The following is a 20,720-nucleotide window of genomic DNA, read 5'->3' as shown; positions in this document are numbered from 1 at the left end:
TAAAAAAATCCCTAAATATTGTTGTTGTTGTAAGCGATACAAAAGTTTCAATAGCCTTGATCTACCGGACACTTTTTCATTTCCAGCAGTCGGCAAACTACGGTGGTACTGTGGTGGGAAATGAAATGAAATGGTTTTTTTTTAAAATGTCTTACTGTTTTGCTCCTACACTGGCTTATGAAGTCGGGCATACGCCATACAGTGTGCTATGAGGTAAATTTTTCCCGGACAACGCCTCTATGGCCTACTCTTATATCGAATTCCAACTGCCAAGGGATCTTTTACGTGCACGCCCTCCATCCTGCACCACTGACAAGAGGAAACCACGTCGGCCAATGCAGGGATCGAACACGCGACCCCCGGATAGCAAGCCAGCGTCTAACGCACTTAGCCACCTCATTTTTTTCAAAGAGCATTCACAATATTTTGATTTACTTCCTATGAAATTTGAATGAAATGTGTCAAATAGTAGATGATGTAAAATTTAGGTACTGAAGAATTTGCACATTTACACCCATATGTCCCGGGAGCCACTGTATAGTCCTAATATGATCTCGTGTAGTATATTAAGAGTATAAGAAGGGTAACAGAAGTAAAGCTTGAAATAGATGTGATAAACGAGGTGTCAAATCTGAGTGAGAAACGCTGTATTTTTTATATATATATATATATTTTTTTTTTAAAAGAGATAACAGAACCAATCTTTTTTCATTGTTAAAGTCAAATCATCAAACTGTTACATGGCGGTGGTGCGAAAGTTTATTTCTTCAGTGTCCAAGCGAATATTTAATGGGGATTAGTTGTCAAATCATATGTTCCAAATGCAGTCTGCCACTCATTATGTTCCAAATGCAGTTCAAAAAGGCGGTAAAAGTGTTGAGGTAACATTTTTTGGGGTCATATAACTGTCACGTTTCCTTTACTAACAACAGTTTGACAAGGAACAGTGTCTATTCTTTCGAATGGGACAAAAAAAAAAAAAAAAAAATAAATTAAAAAAAATGAAACACAGTAGGCCTATACAGGTTGGTGTCTACGTAAAATAAAGACTAACAGTTGTAATTTGATTAAGTTTATTATAGGCACAAACGTCGCTGTCCAAGCATACATTTCACCCATACCGGCATACGCCATACCCATAGCACACTATACATAGCATATGATAGCCTTCGTTAGATCACCATTTCATTTCATGCCATAAAATAATTTGAACAAATATCCGCACTATTCATTAATGGACACACAACCAGACCCAACTTTTCTAGAGTACAATTTTGCGTAGAATTGTGTTTATTGTGTTTATTGTTTATTGCCAGTATGAGAAAATGCCGTAGCCAAAATAAGCTGATACGCCACAATTTGTAGTCCTTTGTCCATCACCGAACAGTCACGTAACTTGCAAAAGTTTTTATTCATTCGTCGATGATATAGACAAACGGCACAATGATCACTTGACAACCATAACTGAAATTGCTATAAAATAAAATTCTGTACGACTACATGTATATATAGCCTTCAATAATATTTTTAAAATTAAGCCTCTGTCAGTAGTGTATAAAATAAAAAATCATAACGTTAAACGCTATTATTTAGAACTGGTTTATTGACATAATTCCAACCGATATGTCACGTGTCATTGGAATTCGACAATGGAGATTCTCTCGCGAAATTATCCACTAGCTGTTTCTCTCTCCGTGAATTCGATGTTCTGTCAGTGGATTATATTCAATGAAGATTTAAATTTACCCAACAACTGGTCAGTGAATCCATCAATGTATTATCCAGTTATTATTTTAATATCTACCGGTACCTGGAATTCCCACGGACTGAGCGTGGAAGACGCACAATTTGGAAATTGTGGCTTATTTTACTGAACCTATTATGAATAATTAGCAAGCTTGTTTTGTTTATTTTACCGGATTATCAATATCACCATTAAATGTGCTAATTACTCGGATTACGGGGGGGGGGGTGGCTGAATGGTTAGAGTGTGCACGCTGTATCATAAAGTCTGTCATTGAGTCAACTGGCGTGGTTTCGAATCCCCGGTTGTACGTGACAAGGAGATGGTTCGCCTGTCCAACCTCGTGGGGTTTCTCCCACTGCTAAAGACCCCTACGCGCAAGCGAATTTTGAAATAAAATTAAACCATATGTTAGTCCCGAAATGACCTAGTTTGTGTCGAGTGGGCGTTAAACTCCATTTCTCTCTCTCTCTCACTCGGATTACGAACCACATATGGCCGATTCTCACTAAGGTATGACTGTTGTTGTAGCCGACAAGCAAGTTGATTGTTTTCTTAATTAACACGTTGTAATTTAGCCAAAAGTAGATTGATTATTTACGATACCCTAGTGGCCAATTCATTGTTTTAAACATAAATTGGCTAAAGCCGACAAAATACAGTCCCCTGATGAATACTGACCCTGACTGTCATTCAATAGTCGGACTCGACAATTCACCAATTTTTTTTTTTTTTTTTGGGGGGGGAAAATTTTTACGCGAATCCTTATCGATTCGCAGCGTAAGCTCTTGCGAGAATCCTTGCGCGAATTAGATTCGGAGATTTGCGTAAATTTCTAGCCCTGCAAATATACCGGTACAAATTATTATTATTAATGTCAATCAAATTATTTCCACAATTGTCATATTTACCCTAGCTCCCTTATTTTTGTCATTTTTCACTATTCCACATAAAATTAAAGCATGCGAAGTTATCCTTCTGGGTACGACACAAGTGCTTATCATAAAAAGTGAATACTGAATTATTTGCTTTGATAATTAAAAGTATCTTTAACATAGTTAATTTTCGTTTCACTCAACTGTTAACTATAATTTTCATTTTTTTATTTCGTTTTTCTAATTAGCTTTTGACAAAAATCTCTCTAAAGAATTATTTTCTAGAACTGTTTTACCTCCGTCATAAATTGTTCATTGTGAGGTATGGTCATCGCCAGAATGGGATTTCTTACGACTTGGATACGAAACAAAATAAAAAATTTGTAGCCTTTCCTATCATTTCACAAGATTTCGGCAAAGGGGGATAACTCTGGAACAGTGAATATCAATAGGGTTCTTTCTCTCATGGTCCCAATACTTGCAACCAAATTTGAAGGAAATCCGTTAAAAACTATATCCTCTATCGCATTCACGGGGTTTTAATAACTCTGGAAAGAAAAGTCATAGAATGCTGAATATCGACCGGGTTCGTCCCCTTATAACAACGATGCTTCACACCAAATTTGAACAAATCCGTCAACAACTGTTTTTACTGTAGCCTCCACATAGGCGTACGGGCTCGATGACAGTTAGGGGGGCAGAACCCGAAATGCCCGAAAAAATTTCGGGTTTGAAGAAAATTTTGAAAATTTAACAGCTGCATACGCGTTTTCCTGCTATTCCAGTCTGTGAATAAAGCAACTTCAATTTGGTCCAATATAGCCTACCTGGCTGACCCGAATTCCAAACAACCAATCAATCGTCGCGGGGTATGGGGGGGCCTCACCCTCGGGGGCCTAACCCTCCCGGAGAAAAGTTTGAAAATCTAACCACAGCAAATGCGTTTTCTGCTATTCTAGCCCGTGTAAGCAACTCACGTACCCAATGGTTTTGTAACCGAAATCCCATTCTGAATTCCAACCATCCAATGCAGCTGCATTCACAAATAATAATCGATGCTCGAAAAATGTCGCACAAAGTAGAGTGGCTCCAGACAAAATGTTTTAATCCATAGTCAACTCAGTACAAATTTGCGGTATTCAATTAAAAGAAGAGTAAAATTAGTGTGTTATTAAAGCTGAATGACAGTTAGGGAAGAAAAACTAGAAATCCCCGAAAAAATTTCAGGTTTACAGACAGCGGCGCCGGTTTTCTTCGAGAGGTGAAGAAGCAGAACTGACCTTGTATGAACCCCCGAAGAAAATTTTGGAATATTTGACGGCCGCAAACGCGTTTTATTAGTGTTTTATTAGATTTCGGGCACTTTATTTTGCTAAGTAGATGAAATAAAACATTTTTTTTAAATTTTAACCTTCTGCCCGAAATGTCAGCTTGCCCGAAAGTTAGGGGGGCAGCTGCCCCCCCCCCCCGCCCCCCTGGCTCCTACGCCTATGAGCCTCCATAGCGTTCACAAGCCAATGTTGACCGAGAGACAGGGTGACGACATAATTCGCCCACGCTAAAAATTACCAACATAATTGGATCCTAAACTGACCCTTTAATATCCCGTTAATATGTATAGTCTGGATGCTCAGTGCGGGGGGGGGGGGGGTCCACCAAATGGGCACAAAACCAGACCCAATTTTCTTGAGTAAAATTTTGCGTAGAATACGATGCCGAGTGGTAATCAGTCCGCCGTTGGGGCGTTTTCGAGATATTAGGGGTCAAATGGGGCCATTTGCACTGAATGCGCAGCCATTCTTGTATCATGAAAACATGCTGAAAATGATCGAAGGTAATCACACTTTCAACAAAAATGTAAACTTGCTAACTTCACCTTTGATCTTTGTGACTCCGGAGGTCAAAAGGTCAAATTTTCCGTTTTTGCACTAGGATTAAGAAGATTTAAAGCAATAAAATGTCAGCGTAAATATTTGGAAGATTATGCAACAAATTTGGAAATAACTTTTTAATTTTTCTCATATATATAGACAATTTAAATCTGTCTTGCCTGAATTCTATCAAAGATATAATCCACTAAAAATTGTTATATCAATAAATTATATATAAAAAGCCCGTCTAATTTTCAATCGAAAGGAAATGGATTATTCTGAATGTGTCGGGAAGGCCAAATGTTTTCTAATAGACTCGTCTGGTTGATCGAGGAGAAAGAGCAGACAGAAATTGACTTCCGCCTGTAAAAGCTTGCGGGAAAATGTTTGACATTAAATACACTAGCAAGCGTAGACTGTGAAAAGTGTAGTCAGTTGTACAGCAACCTGTTAGTTATGGTGGTTAATAAACCATTCGAGAATGACAATCAACTCGAGCACAATGGAATTCGATCAAGACCACAAACCACGACATGTTGTGTACAGCAAGGTATTACTAATTTACTTTATTATAAATTTTTGATATCCTATAGAATACTATTTAGTATTTACCGTCGTCAACCGTGTACATCAATTTTATTTATTCATTTTCAAGCTGCATTGAAAAGGGCAAGCAGTCTATTCAGACTAAATCTGGAAGTAGACTCAGGAGTCAGACCGATAGATCCTACCCCCATTGAGTATTTCCTTGACCCTATTGCCACACAGTTTTTATTTTATTTTAATTTTAAAGGCCTACTTAGGCTATACTATACTGATTCATAGCTAGTCTAGGCCTATTTATTAGCATTATCCCAGCCATAGTAGCCATGGCATTCGTTAATGCTATTATTTTATCATCGCGTATTTTGCCCAGTAAAAATATAATTTGCGATTAGCCGTGTTCGGTTAGCTATGCCTTGGCACCAGGGGTGCTCAAATTAGATTGTATGCAAAGACCTTTATAATGAGCGAAACCTCCTTTGTTTAGGTTATAATAAAGTATTGAATTAGGTTGATCTGATGTGTTATTTCAAGTAAAATTTTGTTTCAAGATTCAAAGGATTCAGTGGAAGTCAACTTGTTTACTGGTTTAAGTTTAAATTATGACATGCAGTGTGAACAGGGAACATCAAATCGTTTCTAATCTCAACACTGGATGTGTACATGAAACATGAGAACAGTTTTTTTGTTTGAAGCAAATCAGATTTGTATGTCGTACAAATTACAGCCCTAATTTTATTAGAAGTTCTGATTTGCTCTATTGAGGATAGTACCGGTTCTTGGATTTTTGATAATTAATTAATGATATAGGAGAACTATATAAACAAAACAAAGATAAAACAAATGATAAGCTTACAGTTTAATTAAATTTGTATATTCCTTTTTTGTAGATCTATCTACATATAATATAAACAGAAAACCAAAAAGTATTTTATGAAAACATTTCTGAGCAATGATTATTGCAGTTTTAAACTGAACACATTTTTTTTTACTAGTCATGAGTGACAGTAAAGTGATAATACTTCTTTTATATTTAAAAATATACCCAAACTACTTTACTAGCTAGCTACAATTTAGGGTTTGTATAGGGTACAGTACAAATAGAAAAACAGGAATACAATAAAGAAATAAATTTCCCTCCAGTACCATGATAGCTTGTTGTCAAAAAATGGGTAAATTACATACTAAGAAGAATAAATTCAAAATGGTTTTAAACGTGAGATAAAAGTGATAAAAATGACCTTGGACTACATGCAATCTTTCTGGTGTCTTGTCATTTCGTGGGAGACACGGTGGCTCAATGAGAAAGATCTAGGCTCGCTAACTTGCATTAGCCAAGAAAGTTCATCAGGTTCCTCCTTGTCAATAGTGCAGGACAGAGACAGCCTGGCAAGGGACAACGTATAGTCGTTCAGATGGGTTGAAAAACATGTACACATTAGCATGCACGTAAAATTTCCCTTGGCAGGTGGAATTCGATATAAGAGTAGGCTGTAGCACGGCTGTCAGGGTAAAATTTCCCTGATGGCACACTGTATGGCATATGCCTGTCTCCATTAGCCCAGTCGGAGCAGAACAGTAGGATGTTAAGCCCCATAATTTCATTTTTGTTATTTTGTACGCAAATTTGTCTTTTTTTGGTGTTTTTCTTGATACCTTTAAGTTTATTACGTGTCCAACCAACACAAAGCTTAAAATTCTAGGTACCATATTAGTTTGTCAGTTAAGTCAGTGTCTGACATTTGTCAAACAGAACTGAAATCATTATTTCTAGTTCAGACTACATATGAATAGATATAAATTATGTGATTACAGAATGTAGGGGGAAAGTAACAACAGTTAATCAGATTTGCTTACAGAAACATTAATTACATTACACCTACACAGGTGACATAGACAATTTGCTTTTAGTTTTTGCTAGATATCCAATGTTTATGAAATGGCAGATGAATTTATTACTTTAAAATTTTATTCAACCAAAAGATAATATTCTAAAACATAACTGTGTCCCAAATTTTTCCATATAAATCCATCCACTCATCAATTTTAGCAGCTCGATCCTCAACATCAAGTGCAGGGTTTTAAACATTTCGATTTATTTTATCTTGAGTCTCTTGAAATCGGATCTCAGATTTAAAATACGACAAAGCCTTAACTGCAAAACAAATTGAGGGGTAACTAATAATTGATAGGATTTATCATCATAACTAGTAGAACAATCCCGAGCAGTCTAACAAATCTGACCCAAAGAGTGAAGTACAAGGTTTAGATGACACAGGTATTAATTCTGTACTAACTGAATCACAGTGCAAAATTCATAAATAAAAGTAATCCTAGCACATTTTTAAAAAAAAAAACAAACAAAAAACAAATGGTCAAAAACAGTGTTTTTGTGACAAGGGCAACACCTCTGCAAAGAAATGATGTGAGTCTATGACTTTTGATTGAATTCATTCTTAGGAATAATTAAGCAGTCTTGGCAAGATTGAAAAAAGGTATACTTAAAAATTCTTATCTGTTTAGAGTATATACAATGTTTTGATGGCGGAGGCAATAACTATTGTTAATAATTGATGTGATTTTGAATTTCAATTTGGTTCCTGGATGCTTATTTATAAAAGAAAAGTGTCAACAAATCTTGGCACATAGAGTAATTACAAGGTTCTGATGAAAAAGGTAATATAATAACTACTAGGACTAGTTGCTCATTCAGATGCTTATATTTGAGCTAGTTTAAAAGATGTCCGGGTTCTTAAAACAAACCAGTTTAACTGTTTTGAATGGGCTATTAGTTTCATCCTAATCACTAGTTAAACAATCTCGACAAGTTTGAAAAACAAATCTTAAAAGACCTGTAGGCTTGTGAGGATGATAAGGTAAGTAGGCAATAACTAATTAATGAGTGGACTCTGAATTTCGATATGGTTCCTGTCAACTAAATACAGTGATTTAATGCAATGTGTGCTTGAGATACAAAGGGTTTTCATTAATTTCATTAAACATGCACTATGCAAGAGCTAAATCTGCCTATTGCAGGTCTTTCTTTAGGTCTGAAATGTTTTCTAAAGTATTAATTAGATATTAATTAACTGATCCAGGCCTTAATCAACTCTTGATGGCATCAGATTTCTCTGATATTAAATAGATTAGAATGGTTCAGCGATTCTTTGATTTAATCAAATATGGAGGACCGAGACCTAGCTTCGATCAACCAGTACGGTGCTTGAAATTATTGCACACGTCTGTCAAACCTTCAAGGGCTAATATCTTCGCTTGCAATAGAGTAATTTGAATGGAATTTCAAATTATTCATTTTACATCATCTACTTTCGAACTGTTATAGCAAGAATGGCTAGTTCTTTATCTAAATCTTACATAATGTATCTTTAATTGATGCGTTGTAGTTTCAATCACATGCTATGTGACAAAGAGTAAGGTCGCCCAGCCTAACCCAATGGGTTTTGTGCAGGTTCCTTCAACTGCTAAAGATATACCATATATTAGTCCTGAAATGACCTAGATTGTGTTGATTGGACTTAAAACTCCATTTTGCTTTGCCATTGATAACCGACAAAAAGATTTTTTTTTGTTATCTTGAGAGAGAAAAATGGTGTGTAGAGTTTTATTTCTGTTGAACACTTTCTTGGACTAAATTTTTATTAGTTAGATAGGTGACCTTTGAGGCGCTTTTGTGGATTTGAAATCATGACTTTTTGCTTTTACAATAAATCTGAAATCTGCAGTGCAATGGGTAACTCCCCAACATAGGATGTCAATTGTCAGCCATCAAAATAACACAACTTAGAGATTCCTTATTTAAAAAATTCTGCTTTTACATTCTTGACTTTAAAAGTACATTTCATTTAGTGATTTGAGGGGTCTCTCTTTTTGTAAATTAATCTATAAAATTATTTTCTTTATGTCATTGAAAATCATGAAAACAAATACTAAAACTTCTTGTTCTTATATATACTATTCAAAAAAAGTAGGGGATATTTGATTTTTAAGTGTTATTAAAGTCACCTAATGAAACTGACGAAGAAACAAATGACAAAATGAAATGAAGTTCACATTCATCGATTTATTCCAAATGATCGTTAGACTAAGTAAGGCACAGACTGACCATTATAAGGGTAAAATGATACCCGGGGTCAAACAGCAAAGTTACCACAGCATCACAACCAAGTCAGTAACGGGTAAATCCTCCTCTGTTTGCCAAACAAGCATTGATCCGACGTGGCATACTCCTAATGAGACGTCTAAGGTCATTTTGGTCCAGATTGTCCCATTCCTGTTGCAACGCAGCAGCAAGTTCTTGGACATTGGCAGGACGTTGTTGACGTTGACGTAACCTCTGTCCAAGCATGTCCCAGACATGCTCGATGGGGGAGAGGTCGGGACTCAGTGCTGGCCAAGGTAATGTGGTGATGTTCTGTTGTTGGAGGTAACCTGTAACGATCCTGGCCCTGTGACATCTTGCGTTGTCATCCTGGAAGATGAAACGGCGGCCATGACGTCGTGCGAACGTCACAACATGGACTGCCAAGATGTTGTCCCGGTAGTACTGGCCTGTAACACGCCCTGCAACAACATGTAAAGCCGTTCCTCCAGCAACAGTGATGCCTCCCCACACCATAAGGCTGACCTTAAAAATATCTTTGTTTCACCAAACCCGACCCACAATCGAGGAGAAGGGTCGGTAGGTCGGGGTTTTTTTCAGATTTTTTTTTTTAAGAGCTAATTTGACAGCTTGATAATTTTCCGGGTGCAAACATTCGTCTTCTTTTATTGGCAAACAAATCAATGACATCAGGATTTTTCTTGATGCACGACTCGCACACAAATTGCGACAAACTCACGTTTGAAACTCCCTCAACACGTTTTTAACGATCGTGCGGGTTGTGCCTTTATTTTTCTCGAAAACGGATATTGAAAATATCGTCGTCATGTTTAAAACGACGCCCCACAGACATAGAGGCAGAATCATTTCGTGGGAATGGACGTGCTTTCGTCTGCAACCATTTTGTTGAGAAGCGACACCTATGACGCTTTCGTCTTGATCAACCAGTTTCAATAATGAATCAAACCATAGCCATAGTAAAGGGAAATAACTCTCGTGATATATTTCAGGTTGACACACAAAATAAAATAAAAAGATCGCGGAAAAGTGCAATAAAATAATTTAAGTCGGGGGTGGTTTTAGTTAGTCGGTCGCGTTAGGCGAAACAAAGATATTTTTAAGGTCAGCCTAACAGAACCACCCCCAAATCGATCATTTCTGATGACGTTAACGTCTTGGAAGCGCTCGTTTCGACGACGCCACACCCTCCTACGTCTGTCAAAAAAATCAACAGTGAACCTTGACTCATCTGAAAACATCACATTGCTCCAGCGTCGATTATCCCAGTGTTGACGATCCCTACACCAACGACGTCTTGCCTGAATGTGATGATCTCTCAAACAAGGGATCACGCGAGGACGTCTGGCGCGAAGGTGACCCCTATGCAGTCGATTCCGAATCGTCTGGCCACTCACTCTCACACCAGTGTCTGTTTGAAGACGAGCGCTGATCTGATTTGCTGTGATGACACGATTTCTCAAGGCCAAGGTACGGATAAATCGATCCTGGGCTTGAGTTGTCGCCCTTGGTCGACCTGAGCGTGGTCTGTCCTGTACAGATTGTGTATCACGGTATCTGGACCATAGCCTGCTTATGACAGACTGAGAAACATTCATCGTCCGCGCCACAACCGCCTGTGTTGTGCCGATCTGTAGCATGCCAAGGGCACGTAACCTTTCATTTTGGGTAAGCCGACGCATATCAAAATTTGTTTTCTGGTCACTAAAACAATTAAACTGATGTTTCCACCCTGGAATTCAATGCCACAATGACTGTAACATTCAAAGTCAGAGTCGTGCAAATCTTGGGTTGGACCCCCATGATGATCCCAAGCATCACCTGCATTCCATGCGGTAGCTATTGGTGCGTTTGGGCGTCACATGTAACTGGAAATGTTTCTTCTGTTAGGTTCTATAGTGACTTTTTTCGTAGTCATTTGCATATTTTAGTATTATGACCCCAAAATCAAATATCCCCTACTTTTTTTGAATAGTATAATATGTTGCTCTTGGGGCGCTGGAGGAAATTAAGGGCAAGGGGCAGCTTTTCAAAAAGGGGTAAAGTGTGAGGTTCTGTCAGCCTGACAGCAGGTCTGGTAGGGGTTCAATAAGGTGACACATATAAAAATATGCGTTCTTCAGCCAACCTGTACCAAGTAAATTCAGTACAGAGGTAGCTATTGCTCATTTCTAACAAAGTGTATATATGAAGTATATAAAACCATTTGTTCCCTTAATAAAATCGGGAACCATAATTCCCGTAAAAATAAAATACCTAATGAAATCAGCCAAAATTATGAGGGCTCAACTCTTAACTGTTCAGCAATACAAGAATCAATGAATATAAAACAAATGTTAAAGTACATGGAAAATCCTTTTGATAATATCTGGAATCATATTTCCAGTAAAAAAAAACAAATAATGAAATCAAGAGGAATTATAGGGGTTCCACTACTGTTCAGCGAAATACAAAAACCTATAATTAAATATAAAACGACTACTGAAGTAGTGCATTGGACAGACGTTGGCAAATCTGAAAATTTAACCTTACAAAATATATTACTAGCTAAATATGTAATCCATTTACTTGAAGTTACTTTATTGATTATTTCAGCATAAAGCTATTTAGTTGAATGCTCGTAACACAGTTGTCAGCATGAAAAGATAGTCACATATAAACAAACCATATTGATTGCAAATCATAATAGAGGCAATTGATCACTTGTTATTTATAGTTAAAGATACTGCTTGAATACACATTTTTATACATTTTATAATCCAATTTACCTTTAACATTACAATTTTTGTTTTTTTTTTCTTCGTGAAAATCATTGATAACAATTATTTATATCTAGCTTTTCTATGAGAACACAGAAGAAATGAGATGGGGCAAGGGGGAAATAGGTACTTATTGATTCGTAGATTGTAGAGTAATGATATTCCAAACATATCCTACTTGTCGTCACCTAATCTAATTTTTACCTAAAATAATGTCTTTAGAGATTGAGGGATATACCGGAAATAATGTCCTTAGAGATTGAAGTACCAGTATATATGTGAGTATGGCTCACCAGACTTGAGCTAAAGTTTTCAGTTATATACCGCAAGTTAAGTGAAATGAAATTAAATGGGGTTTAACCTCCTACTGTTCTGCTCCGACTAGGCTAATGAAGACAGGCATATGCCATACAGTGTGCTATGAGGGAAATTTTTCCTGGACAGTGCTACCACGACCTACTCTTATACCGAATTGCATGTATACACGGGACCTCGTTATTTCGTCCTATCTGAATTACAATACGTTGTCGCTTGCCTGTCCCTCTCCAGGCCCACTGTCCTGCACCACTGACAATGGGGAACCATGTCGGATTATCCTGATGAACTTTCTTGGCCAAAGCAGGGATCGAAGACACGACCTCCACCATCCCACCCACTAAGCCAACATGGCTCCCTGCAAGTTAAGTTTTAGACCAATGATTACATGCAAAAATAATATATTCATTTATAAGAGCTTTGCACCATAAATTGGTTTTGGCATCATTAATCCATTTTGTCATTGAGGAAGAAAACAAAGCCTGGCTAACAGTCAGACCATATGTGTATTTAACCCCTTTTAGTGCATCAAGAATTAATTGAGAGTGATTATTGTAATTTTGGTGAACTGTGCAAAATTTCTCGAATTTTATCGTGTCCTGGAACGGTTCTGAGAACACAGTGCCAATCATTGCAAAGTATAAATAAAGCTATAGTTCTGCTTGTGGTGATACAGCTGAAGCAAGTTTTACCATTTATTTTTATCACTTTTATTTATGAAATGAGACAATCATTATGGACTGCCCTGGCGGTTGAACTGCTTTAGGCATATATTTTGTTGTCTAGCAACCCCGCTTTGATATGCTGTCTTAGTCATTGTTTTCTATGTTTTGCTGGTAAAGTGAAAGAAGCTCTAATTTCAATAAGTTAAAAATTGCTCTCCTGAAAATGCTCTCAAAGTTTGGAGAGTGATTCCTTTCATTCATAAGGATATAGCCAGAATTTCTTTCTCTACTAAGTAGCATACACAATTACACAGTGACTTTTGAGTAACGTATTTGTCACCGATCAATATAAAATAAAATATTGAAATTATGAGTAGGAGTGATTTTCAATTGTAAGGTGCAGTGCTTGAAACTCCTCATTTGAGATTCAGGGTCTTGATGGCCCTCTTAAAGATGCATTATGTAAGGGCTAAATCTGCCTATTACAGTTTTTTATTTTGGCTTCAAATCTTATATTAAATATTATTTTGACATTTATTCACATAAGAAGCCCATAATCCACTCATTAGACTATCGGATGGTGCAGATGTAAACGTATTAAAACACACTCTATATAATGATAGAAGCGAGGCAGAGTCTCGATTAACAAGTAATGTTGCTAAGATATTAAACAATCTATGTTAAAACTTTAAAACAGCGATAACTTCACTCAAAGTAAAGTAATTAATATTATTAATTTTGAATTATTTATTTTAGAACTACTATTATAGCAAGAACGGCCAGCTCTTTATCTAAATCTTACATAATGCACTGACTGTTTTCTAGATCATTGACACCGTTCTTTTAGATTGACTTCATTAACTTCCCGACTTATAATTTATAATGTTCACTTTCTATCTTCTGAAATATTGTTATTGATCTACAGGCCCAAATTGATTGATTGCATTTAATAAGAAAAAGAAATGAGATTCCATGTCCTACTTTTGTAACATGGATGGGAAATGAAATGGGGTTTAACGTCCTACTGTTTTGCTCCGAACTGGGCTAATGAAGACGGGCATACGCCATACAGTGTGCTATGAGGGTAATTTTGCCCAGACAGCGGCACTACGGCCTACTCTTATATCGAATTCCAACTGTCAAGGGATCTTTTACGTGCACGCCAATGTGTACACGGGACCTCGGTTTTTCGTCTCATCCGAATGACTAGACAGCTGTCCTTGTCAGGCCCTCCGTCCTGCATTACTGACAAGGGGGAATCACGCCGGAAAACCTGGATGAACTTTCTCGGCCAATGCAGGGATCGAACACCCGACCTCCAGGCTAGCGAGCCAGCGCCTTACCCACTTAGCCACCGTGATCCCCCAACATGGATGGGAAATCTTCCTTTGTTCTTTTCATTGAATAAGCAGATTGTTACTGCACACTTTTGCTGGTTCACACTAGTTTTAGTAGAAATCATATAAATAAGTGGGGTGGGTTTTCTGTGCTATAACAATAAGCATGTTGAGCAGTCATTTATAGTACGGTTCATTCAGTAACAGGTTTAACCCCTCGGCCTTCGGCCTCTGGTTAAACCTGTTAACTCATGAAAGCCGTGTTATAAATATAACTTAATCGTAATTTAATAAAAGCTTAGGACATGATTTTAATAAAAACTTATTTTCTTTATGTAGGCCAAAATGTATGTCACAAAAGAACTGTGTATGCTTTTATAATTTTCAGATTGTTAAAGTACTATTTTTTTTATCCCTGGATATTTGACTGACAGGTATGAGCAAGTGAATTATTGAAATAAAATTAAACCATGTGTTAGTCCCAAAATGACTCTCTCTCTCTCTCTGTTAAAGTGCTAGTATTTTTTGGATGCAATGATATTTGATTGACAGGTTGACCTTTGCGTACTTATTGTTTTACAGATGATTACCATAATTATAGTATAATGTGGTGGAGGATAATCAAAAAAATTATATTGTTTAATTTGAAATGTCATGTAATAAATATTATTTCAATATTGCGAAAACCTATTAATTAAAGAGAGGGGTCGGGTGGTTAATAGTTTAATGTATGCACTTTATATCATAAGGTCTGTCATTGAGTCAAGTGGCGTGGTTTCGATTTCCCGCTTTTATGTGACAAGGAGTAGGGTCGCCTGTCAAATCTCATAATTGTCCCCCGCCTTTCGAAGAAAGCAGGGGACTATTAAAATGGGTTCGTCCGTCTGTCTGTCTGTCTGTCTGTCTGTCTGTCCGTCCGTCCGTCCGTCCGTCCGTCCGTCCGTCCGTCCGTCCGTCCGTCCGTCCGTCCGTCCGTCTGTCCGTCACACTTTTTGGGACACAATAACTCTCTTCCTAATTGAGCTAGAATGTTCAAACTTGGTGTATGTGTTTATTAGGTCAATGCCTTGATGGAGTTCGAAGATGAGCATTTTCCGCTTAGGGTAAGCAGAGATAAGCAATTTGATTGGTTGATGCTTTGGGACACGATAACTCTCTTCCTAATTGGGCTAGAATGTTCAAACTTGGTGTATGTGTTGATTAGGTCAATGCCTTGATGGAGTTCGAAGATGAGCATTTTCCGCTTAGGGTAAGCAGAGATAAGCAATTTGATTGGTTGATGCTTTGGGACACGATAACTTTTAATTGAGCTAGAATGTTCAAACTTGGTGTATGTGTTTATTAGGTCAATGCCTTGATGGAGTTCGAAGATGAGCATTTTCCGCTTAGGGTAAGCAGAGATAAGCAATTTGATTGGTTGATACTTTGGGGCACGATAACTCTCTTCCTAATTGAGCTAGAATGTTCAAACTTGGTGTATGTGTTGATTAGGTCAATGCCTTGATGGAGTTCGAAGATGAGCATTTTCCGCTTAGGGTAAGCAGAGATAAGCAATTTGATTGATTGATGCTTTGGGACACGATAACTTTAGTTCTAATTAAGTGAGATTGATGAAACTTGGTGTATAGATTTATTATATGAATACCTTAACTAAGTTCGATAATGAACATTTTTTGCTGAGGGTAAGCAGAGTGATAAGCAATTTGATTGGTAGAAACTTTGGAACACAATAACTCTCCTTCTAATTGAGGTAGAATGTTCAAACTTGGCATAGGTGTCTATTAGGTGAATGTTTAAACTTGATGTATATGTAGATGTTCATTAGGTGAATGTCTTGACTGAGTTCAATAATTAACATTTCGAGCTGAAGCTAAGCAGAGCTAATCGATTTCATTTGTCGATGGTTTGGGACAAGATAATCTTGATTCTATCTGATAGAGAGTGATGAAACTTAGTGAAAAAAATAAATGTGCGATTAATTAATATGTGTCATCTATTTATTTTGCAATTTCGGCGGGGGACATCAGCCTCACTGTTGGCTTGTTTTCTCATGGTACCGGTACCCGTTTCCTCCCACTGTTAAAGATCTCTAAGCGCAAGCGAATTATGGAAATAAAATTGAACCATATCTTGGTAACCAAAATAAAATAGTTTGTTTTGAGTGGATGTTTAACCCTATTTCCTTCTTTCTATTAACGATGCATTAAGATTTATATACAGAGCTGGCCGTTCTTGCTATAATAATTCAAAAATAGATAGTGACAAATAAATATTGAAAATTTCATTCAAATTACTTTACTCTGAGGGCAGTTTTGACAAGATGTAGCACAGATTGTTTATTATCATATTCATAGCAATGGTACTTGATAGTATATCCATTTTATGGTTAGATTTTTAAATCTGGTGGGTGTTCAAATCCATTGAAATCTTGTCCATCCCATGTAAATAAATGTCTAAATAATTGATTATATAACATTTGAAGCCATGATAAAGGTCTGCAATAGGCAGATTTAGCTTTTACAAAATACATATGTACATGTAATTGAAATAAAATGAAATTGTTTTTTAAAGAAAGGATTATTTTAAATCTAATATAATAATAAAATAAACCATCTATGACAATGGTTTGATTATTGAGAGGAGTAACTAAAGATTTAATTATTGTAATTTCATGTCAATGGTAATGCTATCAATGTAAGTGTGAAATTGTTTAAGCAATAGCTAGTGGATATTTCCTGATGAACCCAGATACCGGAAGTCTGATATTCACACATCATATAACTACAACACTGATTTTATTACATGATGTGAGAACCTAACTGGTTTCATTTTTAAAAGCATCATTCTTTTTACTTGTTAATGTTCTCCATTTAAATACTGTATAATTGAATGCTGTCAATTAAATGTTTATATTGTTTATGAATACCACTGGGCTTTTACAATGTCTTGGTATGGTACATCGTGGGTAAGTAAATTAATATTATCTTGACATGAGTAACTAAATTTAATATTATCTTGTCACATGTATGAAAATATTGAGAAATATAGATTTGGGCTGGTTTAATTTGTCCACCACCAGCAAAGACATACGTGCCTTCTCGAAAAATTATTGTTAATAAATCCCCCAGAGAAAGTTTTGAAAATAATCTAGCTAAGTTTTAGAAATGTTAGCGAGCCAGAATCTTACTCACTGAGCCACAGCAGTTCCAGCAGTGTTTAATAAAGTAAAAAAATTCAAAGGGCCAACATTTGATGGATGGTAGGTTGGTCCTGTAAGGCGACTTTATTTTCAAGTAAAATATGCGTCATGAATATTTTGGGTCAATAAAATTCTACAATGAAAATATTTGTTGTTTTCGAAGCCCTTATCCCACATATTGATCCATCTTGATCAAATGATATTGTAGGGAGTATTTCATTATCTAAAATGAAAATAAATTTGTCAACTGGTTAAAGTGATCTTTTGATTACACTGTGGTCACGTTGTCGGGAGTGAGGTTATGCATGTAAATTTCAGCAATCCAACAGTATGCTTTTTTACTTCCTTTTTTTTATCCGATATGTTGAAAATCCTCTCAATGAGGCTCTCATATTCCTTCAGTTTGGAATGGGGTTTAACCTCCTACTTTTCTGCACACACACTGGACTAATAAAGATGGGCATACACCATAGGCCTAGATTGTGCTATGGGTGAAATTTTGCCCAGACACCAACTGTCAGGTCTTTTGTATGTGAATGGCAATGTGTACACTAGATGCTGTTCTTTGCCAGGCTTTCCGTCCTACATCACTGACTAGGGGAAATCCCCATGCTGGACATACTAGGAAACTTTCTCTGCCAACACCGGGATCAAACCCAGGACCACCTTACTACTGAGCCAGCGCCTTACCAACTGAGCCACCATGGCTTCCCCTTCAATTTGTAGATCCAAACACTTAAGCAAGAACTAAATCTGCCTATTGCAGATATTAAATAGATTGAAACAGTTCAGTTATAATTTTGATTTAAGCTAAAAATAGAGGAGCTAGACTTAGCTTCGCACAACCAGTACGGTGGTTGAAATTATTGCACACGTCTTGTCAAACCTTCAAAGGCTAATATATCGCTCGCAATAGAGTAATTGGAATAAAATTTTCAAATTATTCATTTTGCATTATCTATTTTCGAACTATTATAGCAAGAATGGCTAGCTCTTTATCTAAATCTAACATAATGTATCTTTAATTAAACTTTTATTAACATGTCGAGACCATAATCAACTCTCGATTTCATCGATTATCTCCGATATCAAGTAGATTAGAACGGTTCAGACATATTTTGATTAATCTAAAAAGGGTGAAGCGAGGCCAAGCTATGAACAACCATCTTGTCAAACCTTCCAAAGCCAATATCTTTGCTCGCAATGGAGCAATTTGAATGAAATTCATTTTGCATTATCTATTTTCGAACTATTATAGTAAGAATGGCCAGCTCTTTATCTAAATCTTCTATAATGTATCTTTAATATAGATTTGTATTTTGATCAGATTGTAGTCCAACATGTCACCTATTCTAATAGTATATAACACTCCCAAGTCTAGTATTAACAACATTTCTATTTATCAATCTACTTTCGGCTCAATTACAAAGAAATGATTACTTGTTTATTAAGAAGTCAATCAACTTTTCAGCTAATCCTGTTAACAAGCAAACCTTTGTGTGAATCTGCCATGGGACGAATGCAGCCTAATTCAGTTCACAATCAAAGTAATGTTCAATGGTTATCTTGATGATCCTGTACATATACAGAAATAGACATTCACTGATATCACAAAATAATTTCATTAATTATGGCAATAAAAATGGGCCAATGTAGATGACATTCTATGCCATTAAGATGTATTATGTAAGAGCTAAATCTGCATATTGCATGTCTTTATTTTGGCTTTAAATGTTATATAAACTATTATTTAGACATTTATTCACATGACAAGCCTATAATCAACTCTCTAGAACATTGGATTTATATGGATTAGATTATCAAGTTCTGTTGCTACAATACTAAACAATCTGCACTACATCTTCAAACATTCATAACTGTGCTCCGAATAAACTAATTTGAATGAAATTTTTGCACTATTATTTACCTATTTTGAATGAATACTGTTCTATAAATAGGATATAAAGCCATAATAAGGTTAAAGCTCAGCATTATAGACATGAAGCAGTCCATCCCCCTTGGAACCTCTCCAGCTTATCCAGACTGCAGGATCTATTTCTACTTTCACTTGATACTATATATAGTAACGAAGGATCACAATGTTTAAAAACTAAATGTATACTGTTTTGTAAATAATAAATGATATGCTATATTGTCGCTCGTCAGTTATGTTATTAACAGCTCAGTGTACTCTATGCTATGTGTCTAGATTTATTTACAGTTTACAAATTTAATGGTAATTCAGAAATAAATCTCATCAAAAGTTATTTATTTTTGGTTAACAAGTTAACGTTTGGGATTTTTTTTTATGAATGGCGTTTACCCTTATGGCACATGTTGGCTTCCAGCATATTTACAGCGTAGTTCAAAGTTGCAGTTGCATTTATTATTAATCCCCTACTGTTGAAACCTTATGGGACTAGATTTTGTCTGGGGTGGGTTTTTTTTCAAAAGTTTTTCATTAAACTTTGAAATATTAGATAAAAATTTGGTAAACTGCTGTATATATCAGAGTTAGAGTTCAAAAGGTTTTTTTTATCACAAGTCATTTAGTCTTCCTTCAGTTTACTGTCAATATTATGAAAACTTGCGAACTTGCTACAGATAGGGTTTTACTAACTTGTCAGGTTGATTTGAAAACTTGCTACAAGACTTGCTATTAAACTGGGTGGAATTGTTTATTGGGTCACAACTCACGAGGGAGAAATTATTGTAAAAACTCCAAAATTTTCAAATGTCAAATTTTGTATGAGTTATCTTTGCATTTAAATTGTAAATTTTAAAGCAGTTTTGTCCTTAAGGCCGAACCCTATCGTAAATCAGATTTTGTTTTTTTCAAGGAAATAACATGTATCAAAATAGTTTAGTTTGAGCTCAGTAACATTCTTATTGCTGAAAACGAGTCAGCTAGAAAAGCTGTCTAGTCGTTCGGATGGGACAAAAAACCAAGGCCCTGTGTACACGTTGGCATGCACGTAAACTAAAAGATCCCTTGACAGTTGGAATTCAATATAAGAGTAGGCCGTAGTGCTGCTGTCCGGGCAAAATTTCTCTCATAGCACACTGTATGGCGTATGCCCGTCCTCATTAGCCCAGTTCGGAGCAGAACAGTAGGTCGTTAAACTCCATTTCATTTTTGTTTGAAGTGCAAAATCTCTTGTATATTTGGCAAATAAAATTAGATTATATTTACTAAATGAGTTATCCTGATTTGCTTGGAAAAACTTTCTTTAATCACATTTATTTGAATAGGAGAAAATCTATTGCATGTGTT

General features: G+C 36.2%; 1 protein-coding gene across 1 annotated transcript in view; it reads left to right on the top strand.

Annotated features, from left to right (window-relative positions):
• The first annotated feature begins 4,863 nt into the window (after nt 1–4,863).
• Nucleotides 4,864–20,720, top strand: part of LOC126812308 (regulator of G-protein signaling 7) — a 66,378-nt gene continuing 50,521 nt past the window's right edge. The window contains exon 1 of the mRNA XM_050538640.1: nt 4,864–5,040. Within this exon, the coding sequence (XP_050394597.1) occupies nt 4,972–5,040 (69 nt within the window). The 5' untranslated portion in view covers nt 4,864–4,971. The remainder of the gene's footprint in view (nt 5,041–20,720) is intronic.

Source organism: Patella vulgata, chromosome 2 (assembly GCF_932274485.2).
Source record: "Patella vulgata chromosome 2, xgPatVulg1.2, whole genome shotgun sequence".
Taxonomy (NCBI): Eukaryota; Metazoa; Mollusca; class Gastropoda; family Patellidae; genus Patella; species Patella vulgata.
Note: the sequence above shows the minus strand (reverse complement) of the source record. Positions and strands in the feature narration are given on the sequence as shown.